We start from the raw sequence: 22,444 nt of genomic DNA, 5'->3' as shown, positions 1-22,444 counted from the left end.
TGATAGAAACTCTGAGCATTAAATCTCAGAGGCGTATCGCCCCCTGGAGGCCACAGAAGATAACTACAGTCCGATTACCGACAAAACATGAAGCATTTCGAGCATTTCAGCAAATATATGATGCATGTTAGAAGAAAAAGAACGAGCCAGATGTTTATGCTACAAATGTAATTTTTATTAATTTAAATATTATGCAAATAAAGGGTCTATAATGATCCACAGAAAAGACATGCTTTGAGACTCATTTTTAAAATGTGTATATATATTTATATTTAGATTTGTCCAGCAGAAATCTATCCAGAGTGGAGACTGAAATCTCTGACAACGATAAAGAAGACCTTTACATTCATAAGAGTTGTGTCTGCGTGTGTTTGCCAGAGGACACAGCTGAAGGTTTATCCAAAAAACGGTCAGTGATAAAAGTGTACAGAAACGAGATCCATTTTCAAACTTCAAAAATTAAAATGCTTTTTTTTTCTTCTTTTTCTTATAAAAACATCCATTTCAAAAACAAGAACCTGGATACATTTCTACTTAGCAAATTAACATTTTTTTACTAATAAAAAAAAAAAAGAAAAGGAAAAAGAGACAAAATAGAAATAGAAAAGGAAACGCACAAAAGGAGAAAGAAAACAAACCCGACCTTAATAATCATCTCCCTTTGGTAAAAACTGCAATAAACTGTCTTGCATTTATCATTGTTTTCCATGTGGTTTTCGCTTCTTTCTCCCCCAAACGCCACAGTAAAGCACTAAACACAACACACTTCTGTCATAAAAAGGTCTGGCGATATTTACACTGTATTTACAAAACTGTAGAACTGTGTGTGTGTGTGTGTGTGTGTGTGTTTCACAGGTCATGTTTGCTGTAAGCTGGTGTACGGTGCAGAAATAAGTGTTTTCTGATTCATATCTTCACGCAGGCCTTCGATTTTTATTGCTGCCGCATTTATATTTTTTGCCTTTTTATATTTTTTTTCTTAAAGTAAAAACTGAATTTGTTCAGTCTAATATTACAATGCAAGATTCGCACCTCAGATCTTTGTTCTCTTAAATGATGTGGCAGAATAAATCTCTGGAAGTTACGCTAAAGTTAAGTGCACTTATGCCCGAAACGCTTTAGTTGTGTTTTCTCAAAAAGTCTTATATGTTTTTCCGCCACAGATTTACTCGGATCTGCTGCCTGTGAAGTTTTAATTATCAAAAACCAGGGAACACACTTGAGTGGCGAAATCCGATATATATATATGAGATCGGTGGGCTGGTTTACTGTAAGAGCTGTGCTGATTGGTCCGGGCTGGGTTTGACTGACAGGTCTTAAACCCCATGTTTTTTTGGCACTGGGAGACCTGCGTTTCTGCAGGAACAGCTTATAAAAAAAGGACAAAAAAACACTGTTAAAAATCTCACGTGGGTCGGCGTCACATGACACGCTGAGCTCCGCCCCCTGTCCGCTGATGTCACTGGTTCTTGTGGGCACTGCCGTACTTGACCCTGTACTTATTAACGCGCTGGAAGTGAAGGATCTCGGGGTCACAGGTGGTGGTGCAGGGCAGTAGTCCCTCCCGCCCTTCTCCCATGAGCCACTTGCTGGTTTCAGCAGCCATGTCTCTGGTCACATGCTCCTTCGCCCAGCGCTGAGTCCAGGCGTGAAACCGCTGGTGCAGACGCGTGCTTACACGCTCGTGAGACTGAGAGAGAGAGAGAACGGAGAGTCGCTGTGCTGAGCTCAAGGTTATGATTTTCACAGCCAAGACATTTTTAAATGAGAAAATAATTTTTCAATTCTGGGATATAGCTTCATATATAACTCTAATGTTTCAAATAAAGACATTATTTTGTTGATTACCAAAAACAAGGACACATTTATATGAGAATGTATTTAACTATATTTCTTAAATATAAGAATAATATAAATATTACGTATTTAAATAAATAAATAAATAAATAATATATATATACACATACACACACACACACTATTAATAACCTATCAATAATCCAAACAATACTATTAATATAATGTATTATGTATATACATATAATAAAACCATAAAAAAACATTAATTAGTTGAGATTAAATAAACGTTAATTGAAGTAAAATATATAAAAAAAACCTTTAACTTATTTTCTTTTCAGCTAGTTATCAAGGTATTATTTCCTATTTTCATTTAGTTAAACTTGATGTACTAAAAAAAACTAATAATAAAACTGAATAAAAATTCATAAAACACTAAATAGACATTTTTAAAAACAAAAACTTATAAAAATGTCAAAAACACACAACAAAATTACCTAAACTTTAACTGAAATTTAAATAAAAAAATAAACATACATACATACATACATATATATATATATTACACACACACACACATATATATATATATATATATATATATATATATACACATACACACACATATATATATACACGCATATATATATATATGATTTACTTCTTGTACAAATCATTTTTGCATATATATATATACACTGAAATGATTTGTATATATACTGCAACATAACCAAACTGCAAACAATATGCAATTTAGTAAAAACATTACCAAGCTTAGGCATTATGGGTGTCACTTTGTTTAAATAAAAGCGGGATATGCAGGTTCATAGACGTGCTGATTCTGGAGAAGATATGATCTCATAAATATTATAAGTTTATGCACAAATAATTTAGTATGATTTTTTTTTTTCAATTACATTTTAAATACTCAAATGAACATTAAAAAGAGTCTCTCAAAAAAACGCTTCCTCTGTATTAGACACATTCCTGGTGTGAGCGATGGGGCCACAATCAGTGTTGGCCAATATCAAAAACTGGGATTGAGAAACTGTAATTTGTCGCGTTGTTCTTGGTGTGTGTGTGTGTGTGTGTGTGTGTGTGTGTGTGTGTGTGTGAGACTTTACCTGGTGTGCTCTCTGCAGCGCCGTGCGTCTGTACATGTAATCTTCTGATTTGAAGACATACACCATTTTATAGGAGTTGAGCTTGAACATGCACTCCATCTTCATGCTGTCCGAGCTTTCTTTTCTGCCTCCGTCCTTCACCTCCTTCTCCTGAGACTCACAGTCACGCTGACACTTCCGGATCCGCCGCAGGTTCCTACAGAAACAGAGGAGGATGGGGATGACAAACCAATAATCATAAATGAGCATAAACCGTTATGAACTTCTCTGCTGCATGAAAGCAGTCGGGACGCTTTCAACTAATGATTGAATAATCATTGGTTGAGAAGTTGAGGCGACACAAACACACCTTGGCAGGAACACAGGCTTCTGAGACAGATGTTCCCTCACGTCTGGAGATGTGAAATCAGCCGACAGATACCGCATAACGTAATCCGACCAGCGCTGCACACGCGAGCATGACAACAGGGAAAATGTATTACATTTTGAAGACATTTATTAAACCATTTTGGTTTTAGAATAACAAGCACTGAACAGTGTTATTTTAGTAGTGTATATATATATATACAGTACAGGCCAAAAGTTTGGACACATTACTATTTTTGATGTTTTTGAAAGAAGTTTCTTCTGCTCATCAAGCCTGCATTTATTTGATCAAAAATACAGATTTTTTTTTTTAATATTGTGATATATTATTACAATTTAAAATAATTGGTTTTCAATTTATTATACTTTAAATTATCATTTATTTCTGTGATGCAAAGCTGAATTTTCAGGATCATTACTCCAGTCTATCACATGATCCTTTAGAAATCATCCTAATATTCTGATTTATTATGAGTGTTGGACACAGTTCTGCTGCCTAATATATTTGATGAATAAAAGGTTAAAAAGAACTGCATTTATTCAAAATAAAAAAATATTTTCTAATATAAATCTTCTCTACTATCACTTTTTATCAATTTAACACATCCTTGCTGAATAAAAGTATTGATTTATTTCAAAAAAGGAAAGAAAAAAAAATTACTGACCCCAAATGACTGACCAGTAGTGTATATAGTGTATTTTTAAAACATTTGCTTTTTTTTTCATCAAAGTATCCTAAAAAAGTATCACAGGTTATGAAAAAATATTAAGCAGCAATATTTAAAATATTAAATATTAACTGTTTCCAACTTTGATAATGAATCATCATATTAGAAAGATTTCTAAAGGATTATGTGATAGACTGGAGTAATGATCCTGAAAATTCAGCTTTGCATCACAGAAATAAATGATAATTTAAAGTATAATAAATTGAGAACCAATTATTTTAAATTGTAATAATATATCACAATATTACATTTTTTTCTGTATTTTTGATCAAATAAATGCAGGCTTGATGAGCAGAAGAAACCTCTTTCAAAAACATTAAAAATAGTAATGTGTCCAAACTTTTGGCCTGTACTGTATACATTTTAAGCTCAAATCGTAATGAAAAAGAAAAAATTCAAAAATAAGAACCATTTATAAAAAGTTTTACAAGTTTTCTTGTGCATTTTTGTTGTTGTTTTTAATGTCTATATAGTATTAATTTAATTTGAGCTATTTTAGTACATCAAGCTAAACAAAATAAAAATGTGAAATATTGCTTGAGAAACTAGCTGAAATAAAAAAATTTGTTTTATTAAAGTAATGAAAATGCTTTAGTTATTTATAATTACAATTTTTCTGTTTTTATTCATTTATTATTTGTCTGTATTTTTTTATTTTAATCATTACCTAAGTTAAATGTTTTTAACTATGATTCTATTTTAAAATTACTACAATAATCAAACTCATTACAGGCAGACCTGCAGAAATCGAAGCACACGTCCACAAGTCTGCAATTCTCAGCATGATCTGTGAATCAATACGTGAAGCTCACCTCGATCTCCATTGGCCCCTCTGAGTTGTCCTCCTCCGCGTCCAGCAGCTCCACACTGAGCTGAACATTCCCTCGGTTCTTCATAAACATTAACTAGAGTGAGAGAAAGACAGATTAAAGACTCTTAATACTGTAATGCTCTCCGTCAGGCTTTACTGTTGCTGCAGCGACACCTACCTTAAAGCAGTTCTCGTCGGACATGAGCTGCTCCGCTTTGCGCTGGTAAGACGTTTCCGCCGGTGCCCTGGTGCTCTGCGTGAGCAGGGATCCACCTGTGGCTGAGTGACTGCTCTCACTCAGGTACAGTTCTGTGACCTGAATACAGATCTCCTCACTCACTATGTGCTGTAGCTGCAATAAGAGACAGAGAGAAACAGAGATTTATATATTCTAAAAGGCAAATCAAGGATTTTAATATCGTTAAGAAATCCATTTTCTGTGATCTAATGACACATTACACTATGAAAATATTCTGTAACTTAGATATCGTCACTTCATAAGGCCTTTATTAACCCCCTGGAGACGTATGAATTACTTTTATGATGAATGACTGCATTTTTTTTTTTACTTCAAAATCTCGTCCCTAATTCACTACCATTATTCAGCTTGGAAGAGCCAGTTTTTTAAATATATCTCTGATTGTGTTTGTCTGAAAGAAGATATTCATATACACAGAGGATGGCTTGAGGGTGAGTAAATCATGGGATCATTTTCATTTTTGGATGAACTAACCCTTTAAAGCCATGTTTATTTCATCTGTCTCTTTATTCTATTGTATTTATTTGTGCTAAAGTTTGCAATTTGTTTATTTGTTCTTATTTTATTACTGTTTACTTGTCTTTTTTTATAATTTTTTCTATGTAGTTCAACCATTCAAAGAAAGCCTCCCTGTGCTATGTGTAAGATATTACAACAAAATTACCCAAATTATCCCAAAATTATGAGATAAATTATCTGTATGGCAAAATATATGGCAGTTTTCCCTCTTAGTATCGAATATTGATATTTTCCAAGGTATCGTATCAAAGTTAAAAATTCCTGTATCGTGACATCACTAGGCATGACATGCAAAATCATTATATGTGACCCTGGACATTAAGGGTCCAGGGTCACCTGGACTGGACATTAAACATTAATGGACATTAATGTCCAATTAACTGGACATTAAACCAGTCACATAGGTCAATTTATGTAAATTGAGATTTATACATCATAGGAAAGCTGAATAAATAAGCTTCCCATTGATGTATGGTTTGTTATGATAGGACAATATTTGGCCGAGATGCAACTATTTGAAAATCTGAGGGTGCAACAACAACAAAAAATCGAAACATTGAGAAAATCGCCGTTCAAGTTGTCCATTTATGTTGGCGATTGTGCTGCATTCACTCACAAAAATAAATGTTTTATATATTTACGGTACGAAATATACAAAATATCCTCATGGAAAATGATCTTTGCTTAATATCCTAATGATTTTTGGCATAAAAGAAAAATTTATATTTTTGACCCATACAATGTATTTTTGTCTATAGCCACAAATATACCCATGTGGCTTGTGACTGGTTTTGTGATCCAGGGTCACATATGATGTAAGTGTGTTTGGGCAGACGGACCTGTCTGACTATGTTCTGGATGAGTTTGTCCAAGGTGAAGGCGATGTAGGCATGAATGGTGAACATCTCTCGGAGAGAGTCCTCGTATTGAGATGCCTCCAGATTCCCATCCAGCAGATTACGCACCATCTCCAGAAACGCGGAGTAATAATCCTCCACTTCTATGTCCACTGAAAGATATCGAAAATGACTTGAAATCAGTCCACATTCACCACACTTCAAGTCAACATGAAATAAAAACCCAGCTTACTTCCTTAATAAATGTTCCTGGTCTAATTATGCACGATTAATCAGTTATCCTGATGAAAATAAATGTTTTAATCTAGCAGTAAAACTGTTTCGTTACTCACTGGGCTCCTTCAGACGCAGCTGGATCGCGGTGTTCTCGTTTTTGTCTCGTTTGAGTCCGAGCACTTCCCTCTCCCACTCGCGCTCCCTCAGGTCCTCTTCGATCTGGCGTTCGGCCTGCGCGTAGAGCCGCAGGAGACGCGAGCACAGGGTGTGGTGCAGCCGGACAAAGATGTACCAGTTGTTATTCACATAGAACAGATTATACGCGTCCTCGCAGGAGCGAAGCCGCTGAGCCGTGGATGTGCTGAACAGCAGTTTGGTCTTTGTCGGGCTGCCACTGACTCCTCCTGCCAGCCCGTTGTGCTTCTTCGACGCCCCCTCGTCGAGGTCCACGTCTTCCTCATCGTCCTCTTCCTCCTCGGCGTCCGACAACACCCCTCGCTGGGAGAACAGCATGTCGGGAATGAAATGGTAGATGATCTGCTTAATCTTGTACTTGTCCTCTTTGTTGATACTGCTCTGGCGTTTCACGTGGTGGATGATGAGCGCAGCCGCGTCCTCTAGAATCTGGCGGTCCTCATAGGTCACTGTCAGCTGAGGCCCAATAACAGATGTGTTGTTGTCTTCCGACGCCTGTTCCTGCCGCTAAACAAACACACAACCATCAATCATGTGCTGGAAACTCGTCTCTCTGAGAGAAACAAACCCTTTTAACTGCCTCTAGATGATGAAGAGCATCTCACCTCATCGAAGATGCTCTCGATCTCGTTGAGAAGCGTTTTAGAGCGCAGCACCTTAGTGTCGTTCTGCTTGAAGTTAATGCCTTGATGGTCCAGAGATTTCAGGTAATATTTTTCATTCTGCTCTCTCCAGATCTTGTTAAAACCCCTTTGAGCTTCACGCCACTCTTCTTCCTTCAGCTTTAGCCTGAGACATGTGATATTTGTTAAAATAACTGGATTACAACATGCAACAAAACAATAACAATAAAAAAAAAACTTTAATAGCTAAAATGTGCTGTCTCTAGATATTGGAAACCGCAAATGAAAAACAAATATTTGTCAAATCTTTTAAAAAGTTTCTATTGTATGTTTTAAATGCATGTTTGAAAACCCCCCACACTTGTTAACCACTCATTTTAAACTGATACATAAGTGCTGGGGCCGTTTTGTAAAACAAATTAGTAAAAAAAAAAAAAATTGATAATACAATATAATACTTTTTATACCATGGTCTGGGTGAATACTCGATTCTGATTGGCTGCAGGGTGTCCATTAAAAAGTGATAGAGGACACCTAGTAAAGGAGTTCTGGTGAAACTGACTGTTTACCGTTCGAAATTAATTAATAAATGCGCTGGCTACATCAGCCGTGAGTAACCATAGCAACAGGCAGTAAACTGAAGGGTTCTACGCTACTGTCTATTGGCGCTTTTCCACTGCATGGTACGGCTCGGTTCGGCTCGGTACGGTTCGGTTCGCTTTAGCTCGGTTGCTTTTCCACTGCAGTTAGTACCGCTTCAGACTGATCGTTATAGTTGCCATCTCTACTGCCATGACATCATCATATTTAATGCGAATTTTTCATTCCGTGTTTCCCCATCCGCTCCTCGGCAACCAACGAGAGGAATGTCTGCACCTCGTCCACTGACCACGATTCAGCCATTTCTTTTTTTAAGTTTATACTGTCTGACCAATCAGTGATCTGCAGTGTTTTCAAGTCACATTTTAGTATCGGTACGGTACGCTTGGAACCTCAACAGAGGTGGTACCATTTAAAGCGAGCCGAAGCGAGCCGTACCGTACCGTACCATGCAGTGGAAATGCGCCATAAGTGAGCCGTACCGAACCGAGCCGTACCGTCCCATGCAGTGGAAAAGCGCCAAAGCGTGCCGTACCGAACCGAGCCGTACCGTACCATGCAGTGGAAAAGCGCCATATGGTTCTACGAGCTAAGCGGACTATAAATATCTCCGGTTGCTAAATAAACCGTCAGGCGTAACCAGGGAAACCAAGTTATTGTTTGTAAAAACTTTAGATTTCGATTGTAAAACTAATTAAAATATAAACTAATGTTTTAAAAATGTGTTATTTGGCAAGTGACAATGGTATAAGCGGGTTAATGCCCTTCGAGGTGTCCATTGTCAGGTATTAATGGACTTCACCGGAGAAAACCGTCCTCCGCGCATCGCCGTCGTCCATTAATACCTAACAATGGACACCTCGTCGGGCATTAACCCTTACATAATATATTAACTACTTTCTGCACAAACAACACTCTGAAACAGGAGTAATGTAGCCCTTTGGACGGATGCTCATTTATAGCGTTTGTTCTCTCTAACCTCTTGAGTACAATGGGAACAGACACTGCCGGATTCTTCTTCAGTCCATCGATGATGTCCAGAGCTTTGTCTCCATATATCCTCTGGATGGCTTTCCTGTGGATGATCTCAGAGCCGCCGCCCAGAGTGTTGTCCAGTCGGAATTTCGCCTGCTCTTCCGCAGACATCCGAGAAAGCTTCTTCTGAACCGCCTCCAGAACACGAATGGTGGCCAGGTTGGTTTCCAAGACGACATCCAGCTAGAGGGAGGAGTCAACGACATCATCAGCAAGAATTACGCCGTGAAAAACCAGTCAGAACCGGTAACCTTGTGTGTGGAAGTCTCACCTCGAATCGCTCGTCCTCACACCTGTACATGTGTTCTTCATACTGAGTCTTCTTGGAGCTCACGAAGGTGGAGTCCTCGGACCAGGAGGGGAAGGAAACCCAGGTGTTATTCAGCACCTGATGCATCATCCACAAAGAACCAGCGTAAATAAAGAGTTTCTTACATAATATGATGCATTTCTGAGTCAAATATTCAGTGGGAAATAAAAACGGCATCTGATGACTTGGAAGGTGATGGGTTTTGGCTCTCGTACCTCTCTACAGAGTGATGTCCTCCCGGTACATTTGGGCAGCTGGTAGCTCTTGGGTAAAGCTCGGTAACTAGAGCCCAGACGCTTGCATGAAGCGTAGTCAATTTCCATGGCAATTCCTTCAGTGGCTCTTTCTTTTGGGTACGTCTCCAAGTGTGACATCTCCTTATATCCAAGGAAGTTCTTAAACCAAGTGAACAGCTCAGGAAATTTGCTGGGGGAAGAAAAGGCTTATTATTGGCAAGAATCACACAAACTCTGTACTGCAAAATAACTGCTGGGGGCAGCTTTGTTTAAAAAAACAAAATAATAATAATTATGTTTTTGGAGATAACTGAGGGAAAAACACTAGAGGGCCATAATGTATAAATAAATAAAATAATACACATAAAATTAAACTGAACTTACCCCAGGAATGGAACCACGAGCTGAACCAGCTCAGCACGAGAAATGATTTCCTCATTAAAAATGATTAGGCACCGGAGGAAGTTGTCATAGGCTTCAGTACTTCGCAAAGCTTTCCGCACCTAAGACGGATAAATAATGTCAGTCACAACTGGAAATGTTAACTTTTGAGATGAAATGACCTGCTTATTAAATCAACATCACTACATTAAACCAGAGCAACTCACTTTGTCAAAGAAAAGAGATTCTGTTCCTCCGCTGTGTTTGCCAGCCTCAGTCACCAATGAGTCTTTCATATTCATTAACTTGAGCTTTTTCTAAAAATAAAAATAGGGGAAAAAATTGAGAAATCAAGAAAGTTTTAACAGTTAAGTTGTATCAGTAAGAAAAAAGGGTGACATCCCAAAATTGATGAAAATCATTCAATATTAATGAAATGTATTTCTATGGAGTGGCACCTTCACAGGTGGGGTGACGGCTGTAGTCGGATGTTTGTATTTCTGGCAGCCGTTCTGATTGGGCCGCTGCTTGTTATTGAGCTGCGGTTTCTTGACCGCCACACCGGGATCATTACGCATAGCTTCGGCCTTCTCCGCTGCAGTCTTCCCCAGCAGCTAAAGATCAAAGCAGAGCTATTATAGTTTAACTATAACCAAAAACATAAATTTTTTGTTGTTAACTGAAATAAAAATTAAACATTTCATTTTAGCCGGGAAACATTTGCCAAAAAGAAAAGAAAACATTTCTCATTTTAATTTAGTTTCATTTGCACTAAAATAACTCACATGGAAATAAATATTAATAAAACCTATATAGACATATTTAAAAAATAAATAATAAAAATTACACAAAAATAAAAACTATAATAGTATCTCAATGATACTGAAATAACAGCAAAAGTGTGAATGACGATTAAAGGGGCTATATGTAAGAAATGTCATCTATTAATTGCTATTATTTATTGCTAATGTGTGAACAGCTTGCCACACAAAACTTAACCCTTCCCCAACTTCCTAGGTTGTCTTTGAAAGCCCGTAGACTAATTTTTATGTGAAGGACTCTTTTCACATAAAAAGTTTTTAACAGGAAAATAAAAAATATGTGATGTTTACATGCGCTCCTAAAAGGCTCTCTTCCGTTCAACGACACATGAAGTGAATGCTGAAAGAGCTATACTGTACTGTAATGTCAGTGTCACGCAACGAAATGGGATTAATTGAAACTATAGTCTCACATAGCCAGATCTATAGACTCTATAGTCTCAAATATACTTTATCAAACTATCATAAGTGTACTTTTATTTACCTCATCTGTCGACATGATGCCAGTGAATGGCAGAGCTTGTGCAAACATTTCCACATCGCTACGATCAGATGCTTCCTTAACTACTGCTTTCTCACCGCTGTCATTTTTGCTATTGAGCGGAAAGCGCGCATCACATATTTACATATTCATCTGAATGACGCTCTCAAAAAATCTATTTCGAACGGGTATCAAATATCAAGCAATGCATTCGAATATTTTCCAATATCTACGAACCTTATTTTAAATGGTTACCGTATTTTCCATAAGTCGCACTGGACTATAAGTCGCATTTATTTCGAAATTTATTTCACAAAAAAAACAATGTTACGGACGTGAGCGCTCTGAAAGCGGCACTAGACTTGTTTTAAACTTTCACAGAGACCTCAAACAAAAAGCACAAAGCCTGTCTTTAAATTTATTTTCGTTTTGTATTAATTGTATCTTAATTTTAATCAATGTTTCATCAACCAATTGCCTGGATTTAATAAATAAGAAGTAATATAGTAGAAAATAGATAATCACAGCACGGAGGCGCCGGAGCGTGAACCTGGAGCTCGTCTCATAAATGAACCGGAACTCAGCGTATAAGGTAGCCTACTTGCCTCACAGACCTGAGACATATATAGAAAGCTTTAAATGTCTACTTTTAAACGGAACAATTCAAAACGAAAGAAAACGGACTGCTCTCTGCTTATGTAATCCGTATGAAATGTGCATTTCTCTCTGGCGCGTTCACTACTGCTAAGATCACGAGTCAGCATCGTCAAGTTCATCTTTGCAGCCGACACTGACACAGAAAACACTTGTTTATTATGAAAAATTTAAATGTCTCCTTGCTATATTTGACATATTCATAGTCATTACTTTTGCCGGTTCTTTGTGACAGCTTTTAGGTGCTTTATTGGCAGCGCCACCCTCACGTTACATGAACGCGTCACCACCGCATCAGCACCGAAAACTTGGAGATTTTTTTTCTTTTTGGGGGCATTTTGTTTGTGTTCAGGCTTTCTCAATTGTCTTTCGGTTAATGTTTCAGCTAACAGTTTTTCAGTTATTTTCAGTTATTTTTTTCAGGGGTAGGCTACAGGAGCAGCATGTACTCTCGCGGCTGTAGACGGTAGGCTAATGTTTTCTATTGGTTCATGTCAGTCAGTATGAATTAATTTTGATATATAATCCGAAAAATACGGTACTTTACCATCTACGGTGTAGAACCCAAAATATTTCCAGACACTACTTTTTAGATGAGTTGGGATAGAATTGTCCGATCAGGCCGATTCCATTTTCAAAACAGGGTGGCTGTTGGCTATCATTCGCTTGATTTGGTCATGGGCCTACTCTACAATACGTTTAGAGCGCCTGCTACTGGATGAGATGGCAAACAATAAAATAAAAAACAAACGGTCTAATCATAGACTGTAAAAAATGCACTACACATAGCACTTTAAAAATCGAATAGTTTATTTATAGTTCGATTACGGATATTTCACGTCATGTTCGAATGCATATTCGAAAATTGAATAAAAAGTGACAGCCCTAGTGCCTGGGTGTTCATTAACAATATATCGCTGCAAATTAAGGTATTTCCAATTTCTTTTACCCCGTGAGTATATCAGGGCCTTGAATCACGTTCAGTCTCTTGTACATTACGTGTGCAAGAGCGATAGGTTGCTGCTTTCAGTTCATTTAACGGCCTCTGGTTTTGCTAACAACAAGGGTTTCTAAATTATACATATAGCCCCTTTAAGACATTACTTCGTTTCAATTAAATCGATCCCAAACATCAGAAAGTGACATCTGTCAGTTATAGAATGTTCAAAAAATTTTGAGATTCTAAAATGGGAGTAATGTATCAATCTAGTGGGCGGAGTCAGACACAATCAAACTCACCACAGAGCTGTTGGCATCTGGCAGGAACTGCCCGAACTCTGAGAGCAAATCTTCCTGGTTTTTGAAGAGTTGGGCCACCTCAGCGTAAACCTCCTGCTCGGTCAGGACCGGGGTGTAGCTCCCACCCGCTTCTTTAGCATTACGCTGCTCCTTCTGATTAACAAAACAAGTATACGAGATATTTGTAAATTGATTGTGAACTATAATTTAATTGGGAAGGGTTTTTAGTGTTTGTCTGGCTTGACCTGGTATTTGTGCAGGATCTCGAGGAAGGATTTGTAGATGTTGGGCTGGCCCTGGAAGCGGTTCTTAATCTTGTTGACGTAGTTAATGGCATGGTTGAACTCCACGGGCTGGTTCTGCAGCGGTGGTGCGGTGGGCGTGGTGGTGATGGGTGTGTGGGGCTGCAGCGGGGGTGAACGCGGGGAAGCATACGGATGGATGGACGGATTGGGAACACTGCTCGGAGCCGGAGCTGGAGATTGCAGCGGCTGCACAGAGAGAAATGAAAAAAATATATATAAAAAATCATTGATCCTGATCAGGACTAAATAACACTAACCTTGGAATAACCTTCTACATGTTTTTCTGATGCAAGACTTTTATTTTGAAAGACGTGTGTGAAAGCTGTTGACTCTTCTGTCAGACAGAGCACATTTTTCCATTCCACTGCGCTACTTTTCCATTGTTTTTCTATGTGAACACGCACTAGGCGGATGTGTTGACCAGTGCGTCTTTTGCAGTGTCTCATGCCTGACACAGCGTTCTAAAACACAGGTCTCAAGTTAAAAGAAGTTAAAGTTAAACTTCGTATTGTCCTGATTCAGTATCTGCTGTCAGATGAGATGTTGTCAGGCTATAGGTCAAAGTCATTTCTTATGTTATTTTCAATATGTCCTAGTTATTAAAATCAAAAGTTGTGTGTGTTACTATTATTTAAAGGATCTGAGCTAACATGAACAGTTGTATTTTTATTGTCCGATGTAAACAAAGATTAATAATACGGTAACAAATGTATTCAGGAACAGGGAGCATTATAATAACTTGGCCTACCGTTCTGGAAAGGTTCTCTCAAAGTTATAGACAAATGTTCGTCCAGTAACGTTACTAGAACTTTTGTTCAAAGTTATCAGGGGCCTGTTGCACCAGCTGTGAGGAAGTTACAACTTAGCCTAGTTTTGACGTAAATGGGCACTAAGTTATAACTTACACACTACTAAATATTTTTTTGCGTTGCCCCATTAAAGGCAGGGTAGGTGATTTGTTCCAGAAAGTCTCCTCACATCCTAATAGCAATCACTAAGTTAAGTGGTCTAAATACATTTTTATCTCTGTGGAAGGCGTAGGACCATAAAATGTTCGTCCAATCATTGCATTCGGACACCATGTCCCACCTGCCTGTCAACATATGTATTATCATAACTCCACAAACCTGCTCGCGCAGACATCACACGTCATCCGTGTATTTTCATGCTGTGCAGAGTTAGACAGACGGCAGTCACAGAGCACCGCAAAAGTTACTTTGTTGGGGCCGGTTCACACAGAACGTGTTTTTGTAGTTCAAATTCCGAGCATCCAACATCATAGTTACGTTGTCAAACACCAAAATTACATAAAAATTTCAATAAATTACATAATTGTTACGTCGTGTGTTAGCTTGGAAGGATTTGCATGCAGGTGTGATGTACATGTCCATAAGTTTTATTAACAAAACCTGTGCTGTCTGTGTTTTTAATGTTAAACAAAAGACAAAGACAATATCACTCACTGCTCTAACTTTAATCGTTTTAGTAAGAATCAATGCATAGCAAGACTATGCAGTGTTTTAAAGTTTAACTCCGGGTTTAATGACTATTTTGACAACTGATTGTTTAATGCAATACTGCGTTTTAAATTGTGCAAATAGGCTTGTTCCAGTCTGGATATTCTCTATGGTACATCTCAAAATTGGGAAGATGATCGCGAGTTAGATTGTGGATCGTGATTGTCTGTTACAAGATCGTGATATGACATTTTGGGAATATCGCCCACGCCTAGCTGAGACTTTGCTTCATATCAATAGTAACAAAGCTAATTGCAATTATTGGATGGTAGGCACACTATAAATAATGTTTCTTTAAGCATCATCTGAAAACAGCACAGAGTATCAGATTGATCTTGAGATTTAAATATCTACAGGTGAAACTCGAAAACTTTGAATATCGAGCAAATGTTCATTTATTTCAGTAATTCAACTTAAAAGGTGAAACTAATATATTATATAGAAAATTACATGCAAAGTGAGATATTTCAAGCCTTTTTTTGTTATAATTTTGATGATTATGGACTTACAGCTTATGAACATTTTCAAAATTTCTGAGAATTTGAATTTGGGATTTTTCATAAGCTGTAAAATTATAACAAATAAATGCTTGAAATATCTCACTTTGCATGTAATGAGTCTATATAATATATTAGCTTCACCTTTTAAGTTGAATTACTGAAATAAATGAACTTTTGCACGATATTCTAATTTTTCAAGTTTCACCTGTATATCGATTCATCAAAATAAGAATCGATAAAAATCTATATTGTGAATGTGAATACCTTGCTTTTGGGCGTGGGTTGTGCGGGAGGTGTGGATGCCAGGCTGGGAGGGTTTGTGTGGATCTGGATCTGGATCTGGTGCTGCTGCGGCTGCACGGAGATGCCGTGAGGTATGATGTGTGGGTTCTCACCGGGCACAGTCACGTTAACCAGGTCATTGTCCTTGTATCTTGTAACTTCGATCTTGTATCCCGGTGGAAGAAATGTGTTAAACCCCATAATGAGATCAGGGTGACCCTTAAAGAGCTGTGACACCCTGCTGATTACGCCTGGGGTGTCAATACTGCAGAGTAAGAGAGAGAGAGAAAAAGCATTTGTAATTATTAATTATGATAAAATTTTTCTCAGTGAAACAGAACATTGTGGGAACTAATGTAGGGAAGGACTTGAATGTGAGAAGAGGACAAGGACATTACATGCATAATGGTTTATATTATGTTTCTCCACCCACATGGACTTTTGGGGTAAGTACGTTTTTGTTGTTGTTGAATAAATAACACTTTTCATCAGCAAAGATGCATTAAATTGATCAAAAGAGAAAGTAAAGATATTTATAATGTGTTTCAAAAGATTCCTATTTCAAATAAATGTTCTTTTGAACTTTCTATTAATCAGAGAATCTTGGTTAAAAAAAAAAGATATCACCTTCTCCACAAAAACATTAAGCACCACAACTGTTTTCAACATTGATAATAATAATAAATGTTTCTTGAGCAGCAAATCATCATATTATAATGATTTCTGAAGGATCATGTGACACTGATGCTGGAAATTCAGCTTTGATCACAGAAATAAATTACATTTAAAAAAATATTTATACAGAAAAGTTATTTTAATTGTAATACAGTGATGTTATTACTGTATAATAACATTTTAATCAAGTTTTAATCAAATAAGTGCTGCCTTAGTGAGCATAAGATACTTCTTTTAAAAACATTTTAAAAAAATCTTACGACCCCAAATTTATAAGTGTAATTTCTTATTTATTTTGATGTTATTTAGGTTAAAAATAAAGGTTCAATTTGTTAGGTATAATAGCATACAGTTCTTGCTGTGGTAACGTGAATAGTGATATTTTACTAGTTCAATAGCATCAACTAATAAAATCATGACAATCCTACATGTGAATAAACTCACCTCTGAGATTTAAACTCTTTCATAATATCCAAGAAATCATTGTAGACCTGTGGCTGATTGCCAAACTGGAGCTTCACCTGGTCCAGGTAAGACAGGGCGTCCTCCACCTGCAATAGTGAAAACAACAATCCAGTTTATCTCGCGCACACAGCTGCCACTGCAGGATCGCATTTGCTAGACTCCCAAACGAGCCGAACACAGCGTCCCGTCCCACCTTGAGTCTCTGGAACTGCTGCTGGCCCTGTGCGGATGCAGAGGGTGTGGGCGGGTGGGCGTGAACCTGCACCGGCGCAGGGCCGTGGGCCTGGACCACTGCTGGACCATGATGATGAGCCACGCTGTGGACCGCCGGACTGGGAGTGTGACCATGACCACTTGAGCTTTGGGCCACGGTGGACACCTGAAAACAGAAATGGTGCAGAGATCTTATTAATAATGAAGATGTTTCATATTTATAACAAATCCTCCAAACTAGGCAAGAATATTTATTTTGACCTCACTGAAGGTGAAATGTTTCAGATTATATGGGACGCTTAATATACAGCATTGTGGAGCAAGACACTGAAACTGTGTGTACATATATACAGTAGTCAACATCTGAAGTGGATCAAAAAAGTTAATCAAAATTGTCCTAAGACAAGAAAGGGTATTGTTCAAAATTCATGTATAACTTTGATGAAAGGTTTTTGATCCACTTGTGTGTGTGTGTGTATGTATGTATGTGTGTATGTATGTGTGTATATATATATATATATATATATATATATATATATACACATACATATATATACACATATATATACTCTATTTTTATACATATTTTGCTCCAGAAAATATGATATAAATAATATTTGCTCTTGGATATTATGAAAGAGTTTAAATATATATATATTATTCCAGCTGAAGGCTCATATTATCTGTCTATAGTTTTACACTATGAGAAACAATTATGTTATTTCTGCATTATTGTAGTAATTCCCAAATCATTTTTGTTACTTGAAATAAAACAAAATATAAAACACAAACTTATTTAATTTCAGCTAGTTCAAGGCAACATTTCTCATTTATTTAGTTTAACTATGCAAAATTTAAATATGAATAAAAAAATTATTTTAAAAAAACTATACAGACACATTTAAGAAAGATGTAACAAAATTACTAAAACTTTAACTAAAATTAAGATAAAACACAGAAAACTGAAAAATAAATATAAAAAATATAAAAGTATCTCAGTGATACTAAAAATTAAATAAGAGCAAATCAAAACGGTAACACTTTATTTTAGTGTCCTTGTTACATGTACTTACCATAGTAATAACAGTAAAGTATGCATCATTAAATGCAGCTAACCCTCAACCAAATCCTAATCCTACCCTAACCCTATAGTAACTACATGTAGTTGTACATGTAGTTACTCAGTACTTAAAGTACTTATAATTACACTGTAACAATGACTCCTTAAAATAAAGGGTAACCGTTAAAACAAATATAATTTTGGTCTGTTTACTCTGTCACACTCTAGATTCTGGAGTCACTCTGGATTAACTGGATTAAGTGGGAACACATTCCTAGGAGCTATAGACCTTAAGCGCCAGAAAAAAACAATGTCAGTTAGACCGGGGTGATTTTAAAATGAGTGTTTCATTCATAAATCCCTAAGACCTTATCTTTGTGGAAATACAAAGCTGAAGACAGAACACAACGAGTGCAGCGCTGAGGCTACATAAGCTCTATAATGCATCATGATGGCGAGTTTCTATACCTGGTATGTCTGGGGAACCGGGTACTGTATTCCTGGAGTAGGCTGCATGCTGTCAGCCACAGCCTCGAATACGGCAGGCGCTGGGGCAAGAACCCTGTGCTGGAAGCCCTCGGCGCTGCCGGGAAGCCGGCGTTGTTGTGAGATGAACACTGGCTCCTGATCCTCTAAACACCTCCTCATGCTGTACTCATACTCAGAGGGCACTAAGACCTGACATAGACAACACAAAGAAACCAACTTATGAAAATACATGATTTGGCTGTAGTCCAAACCTATAGCAACAGGAGATCAACTAGTCTAGATGAATATGAGTAATGTCCACAAAATGTATATACAAATGTGTATGGTGACTATATAAAATGTAAATATACATGAGCAATAGTGCCTGTATATTTAAATGTCCGTGCGGTGTGCATACAAGAGCATACATGTTTGTATATAAATGTATATGGTGTGTATAAGAACAGTATGTACATACAGAAATATATATGTGTATGGAGTGTGTATATACATGTGGTTGGTTGGTGTGTGTGCGTGCCTCTCCTGCACATGCATACCAATAATGCTAACTTGCTAACTCGCGACTAAAAGTGACAAAGTTTAAGCAGGAATTTCTCTTTTATCAAAGCGACTATGAAAACTAAAGGTCGGAAGTTTCAGTCTGACAGAAAACAAGCTTATTGAGGCGGGGGGAACAAAAGTTCAGAAATACTGAATAAAACTGGTTACTTTATAGCTCTGAGACTCACCCGCTTCTGTTAGCTGCGCTTACAGTACAACACAGCTGTGAAAATATCAACGAAATACTAAAACGCTGTGTGAAAATACCGATAAAACACATTAAAACTGAGTTTAAAATCAACTAACGCATAAAATCCTGTTGAAAACAAGCGGCAGGGAGGGGAGGGGCTAACTTGGGCTTTGCACACAGGCTCCGCCCATTCAGTCTGTGATTGGCTCATTGCTCAGGAGACGCCATTGGGTTGTATTTTTATTGAACGTACTCAACTGTCACTCAAACAAGAAATTAACATTGTTTCGGGGGGTTGAGCCCAAACCCGCCACTGTTTCACACACGTAAAACACACACACACACACACGTAAAACACACACACACACACACACACACACACACACACACACACACACACACACACACACACACACAACTCCAAAAACGGCGACTGGCTTTGAGAAACACATCATTTTCTCTTAAACTGGTGTAGCAATCTTAGCTACGTCTGGGCTTAGCTTTATTATAACGCGCGATTACTCTGTGATATTATTTATAAAATCGCGGAATTATTACATCTGAACGCTTTCAGCAACTTCCTGAACTTCCTATCTGAGGTTACGTCATTTGTACGCCCCCTCAGAACAGTGTTCCAATCAGAATGAGGCATTTCATTAAATAAACGCCTCTTATAGAATTCCTTGCCTCCGATTGGCCAGGAACTCTTAGAACGCGTAAAGCATGACGTAATCCAACAGGGGCGTTTAAGCAGAGAAATCCTCGATTCCGATTAGTCGGGAGCTCTGAGAGGGCGTTATTTATGACGCGAGGCTCATATTGCCATGCTCCGCCCACGAGAGGCGGGGCTTAAGCCAGTGCCCGGGATTCCTCGCCCCGTCCGTCCGCAGTCAGTCAGAGCTGATGCGCGCGCGTGTATGCGTGCACAGCGTTTCGTCTAAATACGGACAAAACCCAATACAACCCGAAGCAAAACAGCTCAAACTGACAGAATAAACAAGTTCGGACTGATTCTGATGCAAAGCGCTGGAATATTCAGCATGTTCGCGAGCACTTTAACACGACACCGAACAAAAGATCCGTATATAAACATCATCAAACGTTTATTAAGGACAGATTTTACGATCTCACGATTTCAGGATTGAAAGAGCACATACGAATATGACACCACCAACACACACGCCTATTTCATGACATGTTGTCCTTTAGTAATCAGACCCAAAGTCAAAATGGGAACTAAAAATCTGATCGCATAAACATGGACCCTCTATGCGATCATGCGAAGATCTGAAATGAGAGATCCGATCATACATTACAACACAAACACGCCAGTTGATCTAATATTCTTTGTTTACTGGGAGACTGAAGGGGAAAATGTCTAACCGTGTTTGAGCACCTCTTCCCTCCCCCTCTGAACACCAGACTGAGCTACAGATCTGTTTTCAGATCAAAAACAAGTGCTAAAAGCCCTCGTGAAAGCATCGGACACAAACGGATGGGTTTGTGTGTAATAACAGAGATACACGTTTCTTTGGGGCTTCAGTTGGCCAAAGCTTTGCCCCCTTTTCTCCCCTTAATGTGCCATGATCGAACAAACAGCCCCGATTAATACATTATAATCTCTTGAACGACCAGCCCCTTGCAGAAAGCACTCAAACACCGACAGAAACATATATTCGATAAAAAGAGGACAACATAAATTTGTTTTCTTTTCCCCAGCTGCTACATACCTGCGAAAAAGAGCCTCGCACTCCGGATTCGTGTTTGGAACAAATAGTTGGGAACGCCCCCCTCTCCTCCCATTGGTCTACGTGACACTATGCGTCATCTGGATTTGAATACGACCCGCCAAATCCATAGGAACAGAGATGTACTTGCTTTAACACACCTGTAGTATTGGACTAGATGTTTTTCTTTGTAATCAGTGTGTACTCTGAAAGACACTAGATGCACACAAATATGTGTTATCCGATATGAAATACGCCAAAGTACTGCAAAATAGTAATATTTTAAAATGACGTTGTTTGAATTTTACTATACAAACATAGATGACATAGATGTGACTGACAGGTACTGTATGCGATTTTAAAGCTTTGTTAAAGGGATAGTTCATCCAAAAATAAAAATGTTGACATTACTTACTCGCCCTCAAGTTGTTCCAAATCATTATGAGTTTTCTTTCTTCTGTTGAGCACAAAATAAGATATTTTAATGAATGTTGGTTGGTAACGATAATCAAACGGTTGACGGCACCAATTAACTTCCATTATAGGAAAGAAAAATACTATGAAAGTCAATAGATGCCGTCAACCGTTTGATTATCGTTACCAACATTCATTAAAATATCTTATTTTGTGTTCAACAGAAGAAAGAAACTCATACAGGTTTGGAACAACACGAGGATGAGTAAATGATGACAGAATTTTCATTTTAGGGGGACTTTTCCCAACTCTGAGGCGTGAACGACCAGGCTTAAACTTAGGGGGTTTCATGAGACTTTAAATTCCGCCAGCGTTAGAACACGCCCCTCGTCTAAACCCCGCCTTCGAAAGGCAGTTTCGCAAAGAACGCGTAAATGATTGACAGATAGAGAGCGTTTCTGATTGGCTAAATGAGCGCGGGCCCCTCCCCTAGTTTAAAGAGCCTCCGGTTGTTTGTTTCCCCCAGTCTATGGTTTCCCTCCTCAACGTTTGTAGGGACATTTTATGTGTGCTTTTAAAAATAAAAATATCTCAGTAGTGTTTCCCATTTATTGTTGTTGTATCTACTTCTTCATCAATACCAAAATTATACATTATCATGAATATTAATAAAACGGATACTGTGGGTGAAAAACAACAGGTAGCACATACATTCTTCTAAGATTTATGCACATAAATTGGAAAACTTGCAAACAATTTTTTTGTGTGTGTTAATTTCACAAAGAATAACACATTAAAGGGATAGCTCACCCACA

General features: G+C 37.9%; 1 protein-coding gene across 2 annotated transcripts; it reads right to left on the bottom strand.

Moving 5' to 3' along the window:
- Window positions 1-153: 153 nt before the first annotated feature.
- Window positions 154-21,342, bottom strand: sin3aa (SIN3 transcription regulator family member Aa). 2 transcript variants are annotated; one of them, XM_082160085.1, is made up of 21 exons: window positions 21,219-21,342; window positions 18,738-18,947; window positions 17,190-17,375; window positions 16,976-17,082; window positions 15,839-16,121; window positions 13,498-13,743; window positions 13,253-13,405; window positions 10,516-10,671; window positions 10,285-10,374; window positions 10,061-10,179; window positions 9,656-9,866; window positions 9,402-9,518; window positions 9,075-9,313; window positions 7,478-7,661; window positions 6,794-7,379; window positions 6,444-6,613; window positions 5,005-5,178; window positions 4,828-4,920; window positions 3,271-3,365; window positions 2,922-3,117; window positions 154-1,690 (listed from the first exon to the last, which is right to left on the bottom strand). In XM_082160085.1, exons 2-21 carry the CDS (start codon window positions 18,915-18,917, stop codon window positions 1,460-1,462), a joined length of 3,816 nt encoding a protein of 1,271 aa, XP_082016211.1. In that variant the 5' UTR covers window positions 18,918-18,947; window positions 21,219-21,342; the 3' UTR covers window positions 154-1,459. The 2 variants fall into 2 exon arrangements, with proteins under 2 accessions (XP_082016211.1, XP_082016212.1); XM_082160086.1 differs by lacking the exon at window positions 21,219-21,342 and adding an exon at window positions 19,487-19,761.
- Window positions 21,343-22,444: the final 1,102 nt, after the last annotated feature.

Source organism: Leuciscus leuciscus (assembly GCF_965113295.1).
Source record: "Leuciscus leuciscus genome assembly, chromosome: 25".
Taxonomy (NCBI): Eukaryota; Metazoa; Chordata; class Actinopteri; order Cypriniformes; family Leuciscidae; genus Leuciscus; species Leuciscus leuciscus.
This window is presented reverse-complemented; position numbering and strand designations above follow the sequence as displayed.

What these genes read in the sequence shown, in the direction of transcription:
- sin3aa (XM_082160085.1), bottom strand. Translation starts at nt 18,917, where the DNA reads ATGAGGAGGTGTTTAGAGGATCAGGAGCCAGTGTTCATCTCACAACAA. An exon ending in CCGTCACCCCACCTGTGAAG is followed by an intron (nt 10,375 to 10,515) that starts GTGCCACTCCAT and finishes TTTTATTTTTAG; the next exon opens with AAAAAGCTCAAGTTAATGAA. An exon ending in AATCTCTTTTCTTTGACAAA is followed by an intron (nt 10,180 to 10,284) that starts GTGAGTTGCTCT and finishes TATCCGTCTTAG; the next exon opens with GTGCGGAAAGCTTTGCGAAG.